Raw genomic sequence first — 19,506 nt, 5'->3', positions numbered from 1 at the left:
TGTGTGGAGTTTGAATGATCTCCCTGTGCCTTTGTGGTTTTTATTCCGGGAGCTCTGGTTTCCTCCCACAGTCCAAAGGCATGCAGTCAGGTGAATTGGAGATACAAAATTGTCCATGACTGTTTGACTGTCATGAATGTAACCAAAGTGTGTAAAACATTGTGTAAGATGTTAAAATCGTAATGAATATACACAGTATACACACTGTACATACCTGTTGTATATACACCTGTTGGCAAAATGTTGCTGTATTCATATATATTGTAAGAATTCTCTCAGAGAGCTCCTTATCTTCAAATAGTTTAGCAATGAGTTTAGTCCCAATGAGGAGATGGAGCTGAGCCCGTTGCTAGGGATGACGCATTGTTTTGAAGACTGTGATTGGTTGTCAAAAACATACGGGCAGTAACAAAAGCTCTTATTTGATCATATAACATATTCTTACCCTAATCACACACACACTGTGATATGCTTTGAGGTTCTGAAAGTGCTTTAGATGTTTGTGATTACTCTGCTCATGAAAGGTTGTTACAGACCCAAGTCATTAATCTTAGAGTTGTGATGACTTTAGTTTCTGGCGGTATGACATTGGGTAGGAGATGTAAGCACATCTCTTATAAACTTAAAAAAAATCTCTAATAAACTCAACCACCAAAATTATTCATGTACGATAAAATCTGTAGAGTTTTATTAACTCACTGCTGTTTCTTCTAACTCTTCATCTTTCCATTATTTTGTCCTAAGCCTCTTAAAAGTCCTTCACACCCCTGTTTCAGCTTAGAAACTCTATTAGGGTTAAAATGCTTTATGAATTAAACTTCTATCTTTATTAGGATCTAATCTTAACTTTTAGAATTCTTAAGAAACGCCCACAATAAAAAAGAGGAGCAACTGTTTGCTTTAGGAATCTACAGTATATGAATAGGCCTACAACCTGTGGTGTAAATTGGCCTAAAGTTAATAATCAGAAGTATATAATGGAAGGCTATGAACAATTAGGGTAGTCAACCACGGCTCCCACAATTGTCAGTCCTTGTCTGTGCTAATAACTTAGAAACTAACTCAGTTTGTTCAGAAACATGCACACCAGTAGCCCGCTGGAGGTCACTTTATAAGGCTCTGGCAGTGCTCCTCCTGTACCTTACACAAAGGAGCAGATACCCATCCTGCTGCAGGGTTGATTCCCTTATACAGCCCTGTCCTGCTCTCCTTGTGTACATTTACATTTACATTTTTGGCATTTAGCAGACGCTTTTGATCCAAAGTGACTTACAGTACTGTGACAGTATACTATCTGAGCAATTAAGGGTTAAGGGCCTTGAACCGGCAACATTCTGGTCACTAGAACAGTTCCATAACCACTAGGCTATAGCTGCCTAGTAACGGCCTGCGTCATGGTATCTCCTCCATGCTCTTGAGACTGTGCTGTGCTTGCGACAGCATGTACGGATGTGCCATCCTGGAGGAGCTGGACTACCTGTGCAACCTGAAAGGGCTGCAAGTACCGCCTCATGCTACCAGTACAGTGTCGGTTCTAGACCATGTGAGGTGGGGGGGCCAGGCAGGGGCCAGAGGCTATGTTCGAGGGGCCAATTACTTTCTGCCCAAATGTGCATTGTGGCATTAAGAGGAAACAGTTGATATTCAATAGAATTCAACATTTTATTTATGCAGTTTTTAGTCTACATTTTCTTAAGTTTGATGTAAACAGATCAACAAAGAATCACCATTTAAGGCAGTCCTTTTCTTTTTCATATTCAATTTAGGTTACATATACTGTATTCCTAAGGGGGGGGGGGGGCAAGCTGGTTGTCACAGGGGCACTGGCCACTGTACCAGCAGTGACAAGGACACTAGCAAAATGCAAAACTAGAGAAGAATCAGTCAGGAAGGATCAGGAGAGAGGGTTTGTCTGTGGCCACCACCTGCAAATCCATTCCCTTTTTGGTGGTTGTCTTGCTGTTGCCTCTCCGGTGCACCTGTTGTCACTTTCATTTGCACCAAAGCTTCCTAACTGGGCAGATTGATATCTCTGAAGTTGAACTGACTTTGTGTTATACCGTGATGACTACAGTAAGTGTTCCCTTGATGTTTTTTGAGCAGTGTATGGTATAATACTGTTATATTGTTGTGTTTGGACGCTTGGTGTCAGCAGTGGTCTGTAGTGAAGCTATATTAAGCGCACTGTTGTTGTGGGCGCTGTTGTTAGTGTTACATGGCAGTTGAAGCTGACTGAAGCAGAGCTGAGCTGATGTTTCCCTCCTCTCCGCTGCGCGGCGGCCGGCCATGTTTGCTCGGTCTGTTCCGGTATTCAGCCTGTGTTCAGCCCTCCAGCACTGAGCTCTGATCGGTCAGCCGCTTCACTTCTCTGTGCGTCAAGGAAGCGAAGGATCGCTGCGAATTATGGAGATTTTACAAGCGCACATTTGGATGTTACCGTGAACTGTAGATCGGTACCTATTGTCACCTGTCGGGCGTTTTAACCCAGGATCGGCTGTAACTGCATTCAGATCTGGACTGTCTGTGTAGGAATCTGAGCTTTCGGGGATGTGTCCGTATGGAAGCTAGCTGGCTAACAGTTGCTAGTGCTGGTTTGTATGAGCTGGTTCAGGTCACTTTGCTGTAGGTATCTATTTAAATATCCGATCGTTTCTATATCTGCTCGATCAGTGTGGGTTATGTTTAAGGACAAGCTGACCAGTCTGTAGTCTTTTTATCGTAGCGATTGTCAAATTGTTAGCTAGCTGCGTGGCTAAATGATTCTTGATCGGCCTGAAATACCTGATTTCAGTAACTATATCGCCAGAAAGACTATACAACTTCACAGCTTTCTGATCTAAATGTCTTTTAATGTAATCGGTGCTGTGATTTGTCATGTTTTCCATCATGCTTCATGTGGATTGAAGCTACTAGAAAAACCAGAAAGCTAGTAGGAATTTATCCTTCGATGTTAATAAAACCGCATAGCTCTTAGTTTATTCTGAACAACTGAACCAGCATATTACAAACTGGTCATATTTGCAAATATCTTGCCAGTAGTTTAATGGAACTGTTTTTCCACTTCCACAGTTGACACGTACTTGTGACTATATTGGGACTTGTTGATCTGTGTCTGCGTGGCTCCTGGTGTAGCTGCTTCTTTCACATTATATGATTGCTTCCACTGTGTTTTTTTCAACGAGGAGCAAAACATTCAGGACTTAATTTTAAATGTGTCTTTTACACTAAAAACACTCATCCTCGGTCCCATTTCTGAGAATCCCTGACCAAAAATGTCAACCCGGACTCAAGGAATAGGAGTCATTGAAAATTCTTCTGGCCAGGTAAGAGTTTACACGTTAACATAATGTAATATAAGTAGAAATGGTTAATTTCTTTTTATACTTACAATTAATACACACTTGAGTAATGCTACATTGATCTGTTACAGTTGTGTGGTTTTTTTCCCCTGCAATTAACAGTTAAATTGTCTTGTTAGTTGACTTTGTGCTAGTGCCATAATAAAGTCATAGTATGGAATAGGTAATAATGCATCTACACTAAACATGTACATAAAATTGGTTCTAAATAATACTTAAATTCATCTACACAATTAGTACATAGACACAAAAACATAAGATATAGAAGATATACTTTATTTGTCATATATACATATACAGGTGTACAGTACAATGAAATTCTTTCTTCACATATCCCAGCTTGTTTGGAAGCTGGGGTCAGAGCGCAGGGTCAGCCATCTTACGGCGCCTGGAGCAGACAGGGTTAAGGGTCTTGCTCAAGGACCCAACAGTGGCTGCATTTGAACCGCCAATCTTCCGGTTGATAGCCCAAAGCTCTACCCACTAGGCTACCACTGTCCATGTTCACTTATCTTTTTATATGACCAACCAGTCATGTATCAGCACAACTGATAAAATTATACAGATACTAGTTAAGAGCTTTAGGTAGTGTTTCAAATGTCTTTCTTCTGTATGAGGAAAAATGTGATCTGAGTGATATTAACCATGTGAAGGTTTAACTATGTCTTAAACTGTTAATCTCATGGGATTTTCATGCACAACAGTGTTTAAGTTTGTACAGACTGGTACTAAAACAAAAAACATTAAGTGGGTTGTAGTTTTGCTGACAGAAACGTTTTGTTGTAACTCGGTCAGTAAAGAATAGCCATTATGATCTAAGCAGACAGACTATACATAATGACGGTCAGCAGAAAAGCATCTCTAAATGCACAACACATTAAACCTTGAGATGGATGGGCTTCAACACCAGAAGAGCACGCTGGGTTCCACGATTGTCAGCCAGGAACACAAATCAGAGGCTACGGGTATGGGCAAAGGGTAACCAAAACAGGAGAGTTAAAGATTAGAAAAAACATTGTCTAGTGTCAACATTCTTGATGGCTGCTGTGGCATGCAAATGGTAGTCAGAATTTGTCTTAAACTGCAGAAATCATTGGACCCCTGATGAAATTAACTTTTGAAACTTCTCATGTTTAATAGTTTCCCTGGGTCCCTTAATACCACTTCAGCATTGTATAAATGTCACAACCAGTCTAAGTATTGTTTCTGACCATATGCATCCTATTTAAGGTGCAGTCTACCTCACAATGGCTACTTTTAGTATGATAATGCACCTTGTTACAAAGCTAAAGCTGTGGTATATTTGTATATTACTTACATTACAGAGGCAAGTGGCTTGAATTTACATTTGACTTGATAAAAAAAGCCAAAAGGGTTTTTCTTCATTCACATATCTGTATAATTCTAATACAAATCAATAATGAAGATAATGTTTTGACCTCAGATATTATCATATCAATTGTTGTTTCATCGTTTTTTTAACACGTGAACCATCGATATTAAATAATTCCCTTTTTGGTTGCTTACAAATCTGACATCCTTAGCAACCACAGCTAATGTAAAACCTAAGTTCCAAACTAAAGGGCTTACAAAGCTACAGTTTTAAAATGGCCAAAACACATTATTTGTAACATACAAACCAATGCCCCAAAATGGCAGATGGCAGGTAATTTCATAAGAAAACAATGTGACACCACAATATGTAAATATTATTTAGTAGACTGTATACATTTTGACCAAGAGCATTTCCTGGTCGGTTCCACAAGTTACAACAGCAGCAGTTACCTACATGCCCACATGTAACAAACCTCTAGTCACATTTACTGTTTGCTGTCAAATGTAAACACAGGCTCAATGGTTTGCAGTTATATACCCTCAACTTTTTTAACAGAAGCATATGCTGTACCAGTACCTGGCCAGATCTGACAAATGTGATTCATTAAACATATGTCTACATAAAATGTGTTTATGGGCATGTTAGAACCTTTGTTTGAATTATTTGTCACCAGCATACTTACCTACAGGGTTTCCCTCCTGTTATCTACTTCTATTTTTTACCTAAATGAAATTACTCGGAAAAAAACTTGGAACTGGCTCCCTACTGTATGAGAGTTGGTGCTTCTCATTTAAGCTATATTAGGTTTGTTTAATAGTAGTGATATACTAATTTCATTGCTTCATTATTCTAAGTCAACTGATTCTTCCTTCCCCACAAGGCCTTAAAGCCCCAAGGACAATCTTGTGTAAAATAAATGTGTTGATTGGATGGAAGATTATATCACATCTGATAACAATCTAGTGTGTTTAAGGATGGTTATGGATTGGGAAAACTTCAGACGAGGTAGCTGTAAATTCCAGAATGACCAAAAGGGTATTTTTTTTTTTTAAACTTCTACACTAACTTAGTCTGTTCTGGTAACTATTGGGTATTTTATACCAGTCAACCAAAAGTGTCAGTCAGTTTTGGATATCATAGAAATTCTGACTGCCTGACTGAGTTATTGTTATTAATTAGACATTTTGGGACATTTGGACAAGACAAAGCTTTGTATTGCCCTTGAAGGTTGCAAGTGAACATTAGTAAACCAGCAACACTACATTATGCTTTATTCAGTTCTGTCACAGACTTTCTGAGAACATTTACACCACAAATAATGTATACTGCCTGTCAAAATAATAATAGGATGTGAAAGCTATCATTAAACTGACAAAACAACTTTATAACCTGCTTTTTTTTTTAAAACAAATACAATTATGCTATATAATTAGTGGTGGAAACTAGAGATGCATGAGTACCGATACTAGTATCGGGTATTAGCCCGATACCGCGCTCATTAACTCGTACTCGCACTCGCAAACGAGGCTCCGATACTAACATCCGATACCGTGTACCTAGTGCACGTTGCTGCGTTAACGCAGGGATTTTCAACCTGTGGGGCGCGAGTACCTGACCGGGGGACGTAACATTACGAGATTTTTTTACTTCTAAAACTAAAGCAATTCATTTTTCACCCACGGGAGACAGATTGAATTATTCTCACTGACCACGCTCACACGCACGTTTAATGTTATTTAGTTCCGTTTGACAAAAAAACCCTTAAAAATAGAGCTCACAGTGAAGATAACCGGTTACAAAAGCGTTTGTTATATTACAAGTGTTATAGGACGTGTTTGTGTTCAGTACTCTGTTCACAGTGTCGATACAGGAGTCGACTCATTTTAAGCGCAGCGTAAGTTTCTTTTCTCAGTCAATTCTCCGTGTTTACTGTTATAATGAATGTTGCGGTTGTAAATAAACACCAACTACTACAGAACATTTTGTGTGACTCGCTTACCTGATAAAGCTCAGGCTTAATTATACTGGTTATTACCACAGAGCGGGAGCCGACTCAGAGTCGTTTACGATTTACCGAGGTGAACCACGAATGGATGTGCTGATAGAATCGGCTCAGATGGGATCGGACTGTATTATCCTTTTAAAGTAAATATTTCAATCAGCAGATTTGCATCGCATGTATGAAGTGCACAACGTTAATTACGTGCGTTTATTAATGAACGTTAACGTTAGCTTGTCAGAAGCTTTCTCAATGATGTCTGTGCGGTGTTTTTTTTTTTTTTTTTTTTACAATTAGTGATGGCAACCCAAGCAACTGTTCCACTGCACTATTTTACACTAAAAACTACACTATTCCATAATGCTCCAGATTGCATCATTCTAAATAGGTATCGGTATCGGCGAGTACAAAAATACATGTACTCGTACTCGGTTGGGAAAAAATGGTATTGATGCATCCCTAGTGGAAACGTATACCAAAAATCAACCAGGATCAACATGTTCTGATCTAATTTCTCATTAAAGTACGCTCTTTAGACAAGTTTAAGATCCATTACAAATACATTTGTACATTTGACGGATGCATCAATCCTAAAAGTACTTTATTGTGATTTAATCACATCCTTAAGGGCCCAAAGTGGCTACATACGGTTCAGATTAATATTCCTGTACCTTAACTGTTGAGCCACCAGTGGCAACAGTAACCGTAGGCAATATTTAAACCAAAGCACCCTGGAGCTGTACGTCACCCACACGACATGCTATGCCACCACTCCATGAGATTATACGTTGTAGATAATTTAGCTGTGCTGTGTTTTTGCACAGTCCTTAAGAGTGGAGCCTTATGTAAAAATAAAATGTTAGATGCTTTTAAAAATGAAGTACAATTTATTGTGCGTGTGTGTGTGAAACTTGGTTACTTAGTTGTTTGAAATGGTTACTATAAAAATAACGGTGTAATAAGTCACTGACACCTGACACTACATTCAAATGTATTATAATGTTGAACTATTTTAGTATTAGTGTCCCATTGCCAGATTCTTCTCTCAACCTTACAAAAATTGGGATGCTGATGAATAACTCGTTAACGACAAAGAAGTCTTTTAAATTAATTTCCAACAGCAGATGCTTAATTCCAATTCAGAGCACAGCTACAGATCTTTACAGAGTAAGAACACTGATTTGTAGCTCACTTTTACCCACCACTAGTGTGCAAGCACCAGCTCTGTTGACATACTGCATTCAAAGAGAAAAACAGAAAAACATTTTAGACATTTATATTACTTAAATAATGAACTGTGTATGCAGTAAAGCCTGTTTGCATCAGTATGAAATTGGACTGCATGCAAATAATGTGGATATTGTGCATCATATAAAACGCTGCCTTTTAATAGCTGCACTAATGTTGTCAGTGTGAGCTTTAATTTACCAACTACATTTTCATTAGCATGTTTAGTTAGTGCATGTAATGAACTTTTAGCTACTGACTCTGTTTGAAATCTACATTCTGAATCCTAAACTGGTTACACTGTGTTTTCAATCAGTAAAGCATGTGTGGCCTGTTAAAGTTTGTTGACCTGTTTGTTTTATATTTTGATAAGACTCTATATGCTTGTTAATTGGTTAACCATTTATAGCAGTTGTTTGTCAGTTATCATTAAATTGGCAACATTTTTGTCCCTGATGGTTCAAATCACGTATTGTTTTTAATCAAGCAGATCTTTGGCATATCAACACAAAACCTAAACTACCATGGCAGAATGGCAGGTGTTTCCAAAAACGGCTGCTTTACACAGCAAACAAATCCTTTCCTTTCCATGTAGTTAAGTCCACATACAGGGCAGGGGTGACTTTCATTTTATTTTTATCTCCAGCCATAAACAAAAAGTTCTGTCAGCATTTCCTGCTTGGAATTTGAACGGGAGAAAGAACGAGCTAGAGCGTATACGTATGCTATTACTAATGCTAATATAACTGAGTGAATATTGTTTAATGAAGTAAAAGCTGTATCTGAGCTCAATGATTTAACCAAGTGAGCTGAAGACCTTTTTCCTGCACATATTTCCTGGAATTCCACTCCCTAAGAGTTTTAACTCCCACTGTAAAGCAGTGTCTGCTTTAAAACAGGTTCAGAGAGAGAATGGTGAGTCAGTGGTGTTAATCACACTGATAAAACGTGGGTGAGCTTTAGCTCCATAAACTGTGTGAAGTACTGTAACAGCCATCTTCATCTGATGTGCTGTTCTTTAGTGGTGTAGAGTTCACACCTGAATCACACATGTCTTGGATTAAATGCAGGTTTCAGCATGTGCCCACAAATAAGACTGGAAATTACATGTAAAAGCCAGAAAGAGACAGACACACTACAACAGAATTGGAAAAAAATATATATACATACTCTAGCCATTGAGTTCTAAGGTTGTTGTTTCAGTCTCTGTTTATAAGTGATAGTGGAGGTTTTGGTTATTCAATTAAATGTCCAGACGACCTGATGGATGAGAGCTAGTAACATATCTACCAGTTATATTATGCTGAACTGTGTATTTCATAATCCTCTGATAATCCTTTGTCCCTGTTGTACTGGTGTTGGTGTATCAGGTGCAGCATCATATTTTGACTTTTTAAATATTTTATTAAGATGCTAAAGCTATTTCATATTTAATTTATGCAAATCCCTTTTAGTCTTTTATCAGTTTAAAGTTTCTGCTCACAGGATGCTGTTGGCTTTATATTTTTGGTTGAAGCGCAATTATTCCCAAGCAGTGCTGATAGTGGTCCACTACCCAATAATATCTGGTGAGTGGGGGTTCTGTGAAGGTTTCTCTTACTTGGATTGGGTATATGCAGTTGTTAGAAATGTGCAAACAGAGCAGCAAATGATCTACAATTAATTGTAAACCCGTAGTGTAGCTTAAAAATGGTCAGTGGATGTACAAGATAAGGAAACTTCATCAAGTGGTTGGTTTATGTGTATACACTAATTTAACTAATAAGCTGACAAATTAGCTTTAGGAGGTTTATGATGCCAGCTACCTAGTCGTCTAGTATGCATGTTTGTGCATATAGGTCTATATTCAGTCTAGTTACACTGTGTCTGTAGTCTCTAAAAATTCTAACTTAAGCATTATTATCATGTCAATACAAGCTTAATGAAACAGGCATGTTGTTGAGAGTAACCGATGATAGAACCGATTACTACTGCCTCTTACATCCTTGGTCTACCAGGATCTAAAATGAACCTCTTGGATCATAAAAAAATCTTTTTATTTTCCATGCTTTGTGCTTTGACAAAAGTCAACAAACTATATAATAATGGTACTGCAAACTATCTCAATATACAGTATTTAGTACTTCAGTCAACCGATAACCAATCAGTGTTTAATTAATGCGGTCAGTTGAAATTGTCAACAGTAATTGATTTCCAACAGCTGACAGGATCTATTTTCAATAACAGTGTTCTAGAATAAGAGTACAGAGTGAGCAGTTTGTTTACATTCGTAGCCTTTCTGAGTTCATGATTACTTTCAACTTGAACATGGAAATGCTTAAACGTTTGTATCATTTATGATAAACGACGGCACGATTATGTGTGAAAATAAATGTGTAAAATATTTATCACCGAAATCATTTCAACCGAAACCGGTGAAGCTGTTTTGTATTAGCATGGCATCTGAATAGTCGTGTTTGTATGTTAAATGCTGCCCAGGTGGATTTGTGATTAAACAGAAATTATGTGGATGTGTTACATCAAGCCCCAGTATAATGGTTGAGCTCTGCTTACCTTACACTTTACACTACTTACGCTAATGTTGGCGGAACATGTTTTGTTAGCTCTTACTAGTTGTACTCATGGTGTTTATGTTTGTCTTACTGTTCCATATCACCTTCCATGTTTACTATGTTTTATTTTTATGTAATAAGGTAGAAATACTTGTTGATATAAAACTCAGTGACATGGTTAATATTTTAATAGGTTGCTCAAAGCTTGACTGTTGATCTATAACTGACATCTAATGGCAGTTTGTTATTGGTTAAAAGGAATTGGCATAATTTGCATCTCTAGTCAGGGTATTAACAATACTGTGGTACAGTTAATAGAAACATGAACCTTTTAGTCTATACTTCAATTTTACATTGGTTAGAATGCAGGCCTTTGTTGCTTTAACTACGTTCTTCAGGGTGTAAAAGTGAAGAAGGTGGTATTGCTTGAGGCTTCAGGATTTCTAAAAAGTCTGGTGTTTACTAAGTCACCAACAAAAGGAAATGTATCTGGATAGCACAATACAAAGTGAGTGCTCAGAACTCTTAACAATTTAACAGTAATATTTGCTACTAAATAAATTCATATATAACTCGGATTTACAGTTATGGCATTAGTAATGCTATGAATAGTCTGTGTTTGAGCAGTGGGGTATAGTTACAAAGTAAAAATTATTTTTCCTTACCAACTATAACTTCTTACTCTGATATATTTTAATATAATAATAATAATAATAATACATTTTATTTATATAGCGCTTTTCAAGATACTCAAAGACGCTTTACATAAGACAAATAATCAAAACAAATACGTACATACACCATACAAATCATAGTACAAAATCAAAATAGTACATCAACATCAAGAATAATTAAGATAAAAACAAAGAGAGCAGCATAAGACAGTTCATTAAAAATTAGCTAAATTATGAGAGAGAACAACAAATATAGAACAATTTCTTAAAATTAGACAGAAACAGGACAGATTTACATGCAATCAGGAAACTGAAAACTTTACAAGTTTTAGGATCTAGGACTTCACATTTCTGTCGTGATCTAAGTATAAAAACTATTAAAAAGAATAGCAAAAATAAAAGCATTTATTTTGTGTTGTTACAAGTTAAATGCCACTCTGAATAGATGAGTTTTGAGAAGTGACTTGAATTTGGACAGGTCAGGACAATCTCGTAGGTGTTTGGGGAGAGCATTCCATAAAGATGGAGCAGCTATGGAAAAGGCCCTGTCACCCCAGGTCCGGTGCTTGGTCCTAGAGGGTATGGACAGTAGGTTAGCCTCAGAAGAGCGAAGGCTACGGGAGGGAATGTGCTGATGGAGCAGGTCGGTGAGGTAGGATGGGGCCTGATTATGGAGAGCTTTGTGAGTGAATAGAAGAATTTTGAATTGAATGCGTTGAGCAACGGGAAGCCAATGAAGTTTTTGTAGAACAGGTGTAATATGATCACGGGAGCGAGTATGAGTAAGGAGGCGAGCAGCTGAATTCTGGATATACTGAAGTTTTTTTAGGATTTTGTTAGATGTACCATAAAGGATGCTATTGCAATAATCAATTCTGGATGTAATAAAAGCATGAATCAAGGTTTCGGCGGCAGAAAAGGAGAGTGATGGACGTAGACGTGCTATGTTTTTTAGATGAAAGAAAGCAGTTTTGGTGATGTGATTTACATGGCGGTCAAAAGAGAGGTTGCTATCAAAAATTACACCAAGATTTCGGATGTTAGAAGACGGAGACAAAGTGTCATTATCAATGGTAATTTGAAAATTTTTTGTGGTTTTTGCCAGGGTTGTAGGACCTACGATGATCATATCTGATTTTTCACAGTTTAATTTGAGGAAATTAGCTTTCATCCACAATTTCATTTCAGTGATGCAATTTGTCAGAGTGGAGTGAAGTTCAGTATTAATGGATTTGGAGGAGATGTAAAGCTGAATATCATCAGCATAGCAGTGGAAATGTAAACCATGCCGACGTATGATGTCACCAAGGGGGAGCATATAAAGAATAAACAAAAGGGGACCTAACACTGAGCCTTGGGGAACGCCTTGGGACAGTGGAGCAATGGCAGAACTACAATTGTTGATATTAACAAACTGTTGTCTGTTTATGAGATATGACCTTAACCACAAAAGGGCAGTACCAGTGATGTTGACAGAGGATTCAAGGCGGGACAGAAGAATGGAGTGATTAATGGTGTCAAAAGCTGCAGTAAGATCAAGGAGGACGAGAATATTAATTTGTCCAGAGTCTGAGGAAAGAAGAAGGTCATTTGTGACTTTGAGGAGGGCTGACTCAGTGCTGTGCTGGGGGCGGAAACCAGACTGAAATGATTCAAATAGATTATTGGAATTTAGGTGATCTTTGAGCTGTGAGGCAACAACACGTTCCAGTATTTTCGACAGAAATGGAAGATTGGAAATGGGCCGAAAGTTACTCATAATGTTAGAGTCAAGTCCAGGTTTTTTAAGTATGGGAGTAACAGCAGCCAATTTGAGTGATTGAGGGACTGAGCCAGAACTAAGAGAGGAATTGATTATCTCTGTGATAAGTGATGAGATAACTGGAAAACAACCCTTAACAAGTTTTGATGGAGCAGGATCCAAAACACAAGTGGAGCTTCGCATCCCTGTTAAGATCTCAGATAGGTCCAAAAGAGACACAGGTGAGAACTGAGACAGAGGCTGGGTAATAAATTGAGATGAGATAGGCGGAGAAACAGAGATGACAGGGGAAACTGTCAGAAAATTGTGGATATTCTCAACTTTTGTTTGAAAAAATGAGAGGTAAGAGTTACACTTGTCAACTGTAAAGGAATTGGTAGTATTGTCAATTGGTTTGAGAAGTTTATTTATTGTGGAAAAGAGAGTCTTAGGATTTGTTGATCCAGCATGTATGAGTTCGGAATAGTAAGTGGATCGGGCTGCCGTAAGAGCGTCTTTGTAATGTTGAAGATAATCAGAATAAATCTGATAATGTACTGTTAGACCGGTTTTCTTATAAAGTCTTTCAAGCTGGCGTTTACGGGATTTCATTTGGTGAAGCTCAATTGTGTACCATGGTGCGGAATGACTAAATGAAACAAATTTGGTTCTCAAAGGAGCCAGCTCATCAAGACATGAGGCGAGTATGTCATTATAGTAATCGACAAGGTCAGATGAATTACTAGACAGTACAGGACAGACAGACATCTTTTTAACAAGAGAATCTGAGAAAGCAGAGGGAGAGATATATTGAAGATTCCTGAAGGATATTTTACGTTTAGCTCTAGTGATGGGCCTAGTGACCTCAATGTCCATGATGATTGTCAAATGATCAGAGACAGTAAGGTCATGGCTGGACGGCTGATGAACTAGGACACCAGTAGAGCAGACAAGGTCAAGAGTATGACCTTTTTTATGAGTTGGAAAATGTATATGTTGTGTGAAATTAAAACACTGTAACAATTCCAAAAATTCCCTGGCAAATTTACAGTTGTTGTCATCAATATGGATGTTAAAATCACCCATAAGCAGTACAGAGGATGAGAGGGCACTAAGCTGGGTTAAAAAATCTGAAAAATCAGAGAGAAAGGAAGCGTTTGGCTTTGGCGGACGATAAACTACAGCAGTGACCAGAGGAGTAGGCCCTGACAACTTGAAAGCCAGGTGTTCAAAAGAAAGAGCAGCAGGAAAAGACAAAGTGGTTATTTTAATATCATCCCTATAGACTGCAGCAACACCACCACCTCGCCCTTCCATACGAGGTTCATCAATATACGAGTATCCCATTGGCGTGGTCTGATTTAACATAAAATAATCCAAGGGTTTATGCCAAGTTTCAGTGAGACAGAAAAAGTCTAGTTCACTGTCAGATATAAATTCACTGAGTACAGTACTTTTTGTGTTGAGTGAACGAACATTAAGCAATGCCATTTTCAAGTGGTATTGTTGTGTAGTTGGCTGTGAGGAACGAGGAAGAGAACGGAGATTTGCTAAGTCCACTCCGCGTTTCCCATCCCACTCCGTGGACAGCGTTGTCATGGAGACTACACCGCTACTGGTGTGCAAGGCAGCAGCGCTCTGATGACGTGTTTGCGGAGCGACAGTGCGCACGGCTGACCAGAAGGATGGAATAGCGTTACCATTTCGAAGATAAACAAGCTTTCTCCGGGAGCCCCTGTGAATATAACGAGGCCGGCGAAGGAGTCCAAGCTGTTTGATGACTGAAATACACGATGGAGTAGTGCAGTTGTTGAACTTCCTCAGCTGGTCAACGGAATAGTTCAACATCGTGCCGATCCCAGGAAAACTCATCCACCGTTCACCACCGGCCGCAGACGCGATGTACAGTAGAAAGAACAAAAAGTATCAAAAGCACAAATAAAAGTATCAAAAGTAACATAAAAGAAATAGATCCACAAGGTGTGTAAAAAGATGAAAACGAAAAACGATAAAAATACAATAAAATACGGTAAAATACGGTAAAATACGGTAACGGTAGCGGCAGCCAAATGCGCCAGCGTCCACCATCACCATATATAATAATAATATAAATAATAAATATAATATATACTCATTCCAGTTCCACTCCCCAGGTGGGGCGGTCCGGGTCCTTTCTGTGTGGAGTTTGCATGTTCTCCCCTTTCTGCGTGGGTGTCCTCGGGGTGCTCCGGTTTTCTCCCACAGTCCAAAGACATGCAAGTGAGGTGAATTGGAGACACTAAATTGTCCATGACTGTGTTCGATATAACCTTGTGAACTGTTGAATCTTGTGTAACGAGCAACTAGCGTTTCTGTCATGAATGTAACCAAAGAGTGTAAAACATAACATTAAAATCCTAATAAACAAACAAACACTGAGCAAAAGGTAGGAAACACCCTGGTCAGGTCTATTATTATATTAATGTAATGGACAATGATGTTATTGTATTTATATTTATTATGTTTACCACTCTGAAAACATTGTCTAATAATTAATGTCACAAAGCTCAGTGATGTGTTTTATATTCAGATGGGACTCTATAAGCTTGTAGTTATTGCTTAACTGTTGACTAATGACAGTCAGTTACCAGTCGCAACCTGGTGGTGGGACTTAAACCAGCGATATATTAATCACCTACTCTAAATAGTCCAGTACCATAAAGGCAAAACTCTGCTTATTATCTTATAATAATCTACTGTGTTTCTATGAATTATGGTTAGCATGTTTAGTTAGCACTTGTAATGAACTGTTTGCTACTTGCTACCTTACATTTCATTTAAATCTACATTCTGAATGCTGAGCTGGTTGTGCTTGCAGTGTTTTTATTAATCTAACTGTTCAACATTACTGTCACAAACACTGTTTATTAAATGAAGTGTAAAGACTCTTTATCTTGTACAGCAGTAGTTTACTTAATGTTTTATAGACCTAAAAGTTGCTTTAGCACATGATGTGTTTACTGTTGTAACAAGGTTTTATACAAGATTACACACAACTTTAAAAAAAAAACACTTGTTTAGGTTTGTGGGTGTGTTGAAAAGCATTACGTTTATTTAGTATGATAACAGGTTCATTACCATATGACCACATTATGTATGGCAAACAGATGATAAATTCTTTTTATTAGCTTATGTAATTTTTTAAGCTTTCCCCATATAAGAACTCAGATTTATACTGTTAAATACTCTACCTCTTTAGCACTATTATTGTACTAACACAATAAAGATAGATAATGAAAATAATGCCTACAAAGGATGTTTTCTTTGCTTGAAAACACCAACCACTTTCCCTCTGTGTTTGTTTGAAGAGTTTTAATACAAATAATATGTGATACCTAACACTGGCTTGAGTAGGTTTTTTTTTTTTTTTTACTTTTAAATGAATAATTTCTTAGAAAGGTATTGTTATCTTTATTTCAATATGAGTGCTGGGTACTTTAAAATTTATAAAGCGGCAGACTTAATGAACTGAACGCCTACTGAGCCCTTTCAACTCTGGCTTCTGTCCAAAGAGACCTTTCAGTAACACCACTAGCAGCTCAACTAAAAGGCCTTTGGCAGTACAGTGGATTGTAAAGAACAGCGTAGGTTTGGCTGGTTGACGTGCAGCCTGTCCAGCAGCTCACAATTATATACTGCTTTGCATACTTTACAAAACCACACACACACACACACACACACACACACACACACACACACACACACACACACACACACACACACACTGTGTAACAAGGTCAAAGTAAAACACAGTGGTTTTGAGAAAGCTTGTGCAATAATCAATGAACACGAAGGTCTACAATACACACGAATGTTATTCTTCTGCTGTGTTATTTCAGTAGAAACCATATTGAATGTGTTGTATTTATCTACTCTGAAGTCATAACTGTACTCTCACCTGGCTAATGTTTCTGCAAATGATCGCATTCATGGTAGCTTTCATAGCTCTAAAACATGTTGTACTTTCTGACTGGGAACATACAACTTTAAAAATGAAATCTCAGCCTACTGTAATAGGTGGTTATTTAAAAAGATTAGGTACTGATGTTTAAACCTGAGGTTGAATGAGTGAGCGAACAAGCCTTTCCAGTTAATCTGGGTGTGTGATTGACTAAAGGGAGCGGCCACTCCCTGCACATCACGTCATGAATGGGTTTGAATGTGCGTTTCTGGATGTGACACTGAGCCATGAGTACAAGCCTGAAGTGCAGGTTGTAAAGATGTCATTACTCTGGCAGGTTTTGATCAGAAAACAGCATGAAGTGTTTTCTAATGAATGTCTTTGGCTCGATTTTGTTCAGCGTTGGATATGTTTGTATGTCTAGTCTACGGCTTTTCCTTTATCAGAATTTGCAGTGTTTACAAGCCTGCATTAAAAATAGATTTGTATGTATGTGTGTGCGTATGTGTGAGGTCACTATAAGATTGTTGACATGACTTTCTGTCAGCATAGCATTTATCAACAGTTCTGACACCATCTCATTGACTTGCATGCCAGCAGATTAAACCGATTGCTTTAAAATATTACATGTATAGTATTTGTGTCTCAACTGTTATTGGATTATATAGATTAGGTCTGGGCGGTATGACCAAAAATTTGTAGCACTGTATTTTTTAAGATTCTGACGGTTCACGGTATATCACAGTATTTTTTTTTTGTATGACTGGGACTTTTTATATGTCTGTGGCTGATTTTACTGTCATAAGTACATAGAATATAAAAAGTTTTAATTCCACCATGTATATAATGAAGGTTTTGAGTACTATAAGCTTTGCTTGGCCCCACAAAATGACACAGTTGCCATAAATAAATTTTTTATTGTTTATTTAATATTTAAGTATTGTACAATTACCCTTAGCTCTCCCTTTAACGGATAAAACAATGTTCGCAAGCTCCACTGTACAACTTGACCACAGGTCTGTTGTAGAAAAGTGGACGACATTAAATCTCTGCTTCCAGTTTGTATATAACGTTGATTTAGCAACATACCTGGAATCCAGTGTTTAAATTATTGATCTAAAAACTTCTTTTCGACTGTATAGAGGAATCGTGTCCTTGCATATGTGATTGTTACTGCGTTCGTAATTTTGTTGTTTGTAACAGCCGTGGCTCAACAAGTTCAAAACTGCCGACACGCCACATTTCTTTGGCAGGTTCTTCCGGTGCATATTTGGTCTTCCTCTCTTCATCCTCCTTCTGTTTTTGTTTATTTTTTTTAAACCATATTAGGGAAGCCTCTCATCTGTTAACACTGGAACCTGTGATTTGTTTGTTTTTGAGACTTTATTTATTCATTTCTAAAATTGATGTAACGTTTATTAATTATTCAACTTTTCTCTCAAATTGTGTAGCTGATTATATGGCCTGTGAAAAACTTTGTATTAAATTAGAAAATAATGCAAAATATGATTTTTTTTTTTCACTACGGCTTTAGACAAGTAAACACGTTTGAAAAAAACGGACCTATTCAGTTCCTTTGTACATAATGTCTTTTTTCTTTTCCTTAAACAGGGCTCTAGACTAACGTTTTGCACTGGTTGCACTGGTGCACCTAACTTTTTTTTCTTAGGTGCACCAGCACAAAAGTAAGGTGCACCCAAATTTTCAACCGCATCGCATTTAACACCGCAGTTTTACAGGTTCACTTTTTTTTTTACTGTCCATACAGGCAATATTGACTTGGAAATAACTAACAATCTGGTCAACATGGCCTCGTCTGATGATCTGTTTGCTGCTGCCTGACAATGAAGGGCAGTGGGGAGAGGGGACACTCGGGCAGTGCATTTATCGCGGCATGTAATGTGTTTTAAAGATGCATTGTGCTTTTTCAGCCTTTCAATTCGAAATGTATTAGAACCAGTCACAAATACACTATTGCCGGCCACTGTCTTCTTTACAGTTAATTATAGTATTACAGACTAATTATAGCACACTTATAAAAATTATAAAAATAATAGAGTAAATGTGTATGTATGTGTGTATATCTATTTATATGTGTGTGTATATTTAAAATTATATGTATATGTTTGTGTGTGTGTTAGAGTGTAATCTTAAATGCAGTGCATTATATTATCGGCTTTACTGAATCTTTTACATAGATTCCCAAAATCGCTTGCGGTGCACTCACTGCGTATTTTGACTACATGTATTGTAATATATTTTGGTCTTTTAGTTATTTTTATATTTTACTTAACGAAAATATTGTCGTGTTTTTACTTTCACTATCGCCGCACTTTACCTCTAGCATTAGCCCCTTGCTACTGTAGAGGGTCGGCTCACCTAGCCGCTGTCCGGTGGGGATGCTGCGGGTCTTTTGCTGTGCGGTGGTGGAGGTGTGGGAATAAAGGCACACGACAGGGTCGAGTCACTTTAACTGTTTAGTCAGGACTTAAGTGAGCGTTACAACACTTTACACCGCCGAGCTCCAGAACCCGAACTTCCATTCTGGGGACATCCGGCGAGTCTCATATACAAAACTAAACTTACGGCAGAACGTCCGAACGCACGTGTATAAACCTGGTGCTGCATTCTGATTGGCTAAGCTGAATGTCGCTCACATATCACCGCTACAATATTGT

General features: G+C 37.9%; 1 protein-coding gene across 4 annotated transcripts in view; it reads left to right on the top strand.

The window, feature by feature from the left end:
• The first annotated feature begins 3,052 nt into the window (after window positions 1-3,052).
• Window positions 3,053-19,506, top strand: part of mark2b (MAP/microtubule affinity-regulating kinase 2b) — a 72,217-nt gene continuing 55,763 nt past the window's right edge. For all 4 annotated transcript variants that reach the window (XM_062994190.1, XM_062994189.1, XM_062994188.1 and 1 more), the window contains exon 1: window positions 3,053-3,323. In XM_062994190.1, the coding sequence (XP_062850260.1) occupies window positions 3,273-3,323 (51 nt within the window). In that variant the 5' untranslated portion in view covers window positions 3,053-3,272. The remainder of the gene's footprint in view (window positions 3,324-19,506) is intronic.

The sequence above is a fragment of the Trichomycterus rosablanca genome, chromosome 4 (assembly GCF_030014385.1).
Source record: "Trichomycterus rosablanca isolate fTriRos1 chromosome 4, fTriRos1.hap1, whole genome shotgun sequence".
Lineage (NCBI taxonomy): Eukaryota > Metazoa > Chordata > Actinopteri > Siluriformes > Trichomycteridae > Trichomycterus > Trichomycterus rosablanca.
Note: the sequence above shows the minus strand (reverse complement) of the source record. Positions and strands in the feature narration are given on the sequence as shown.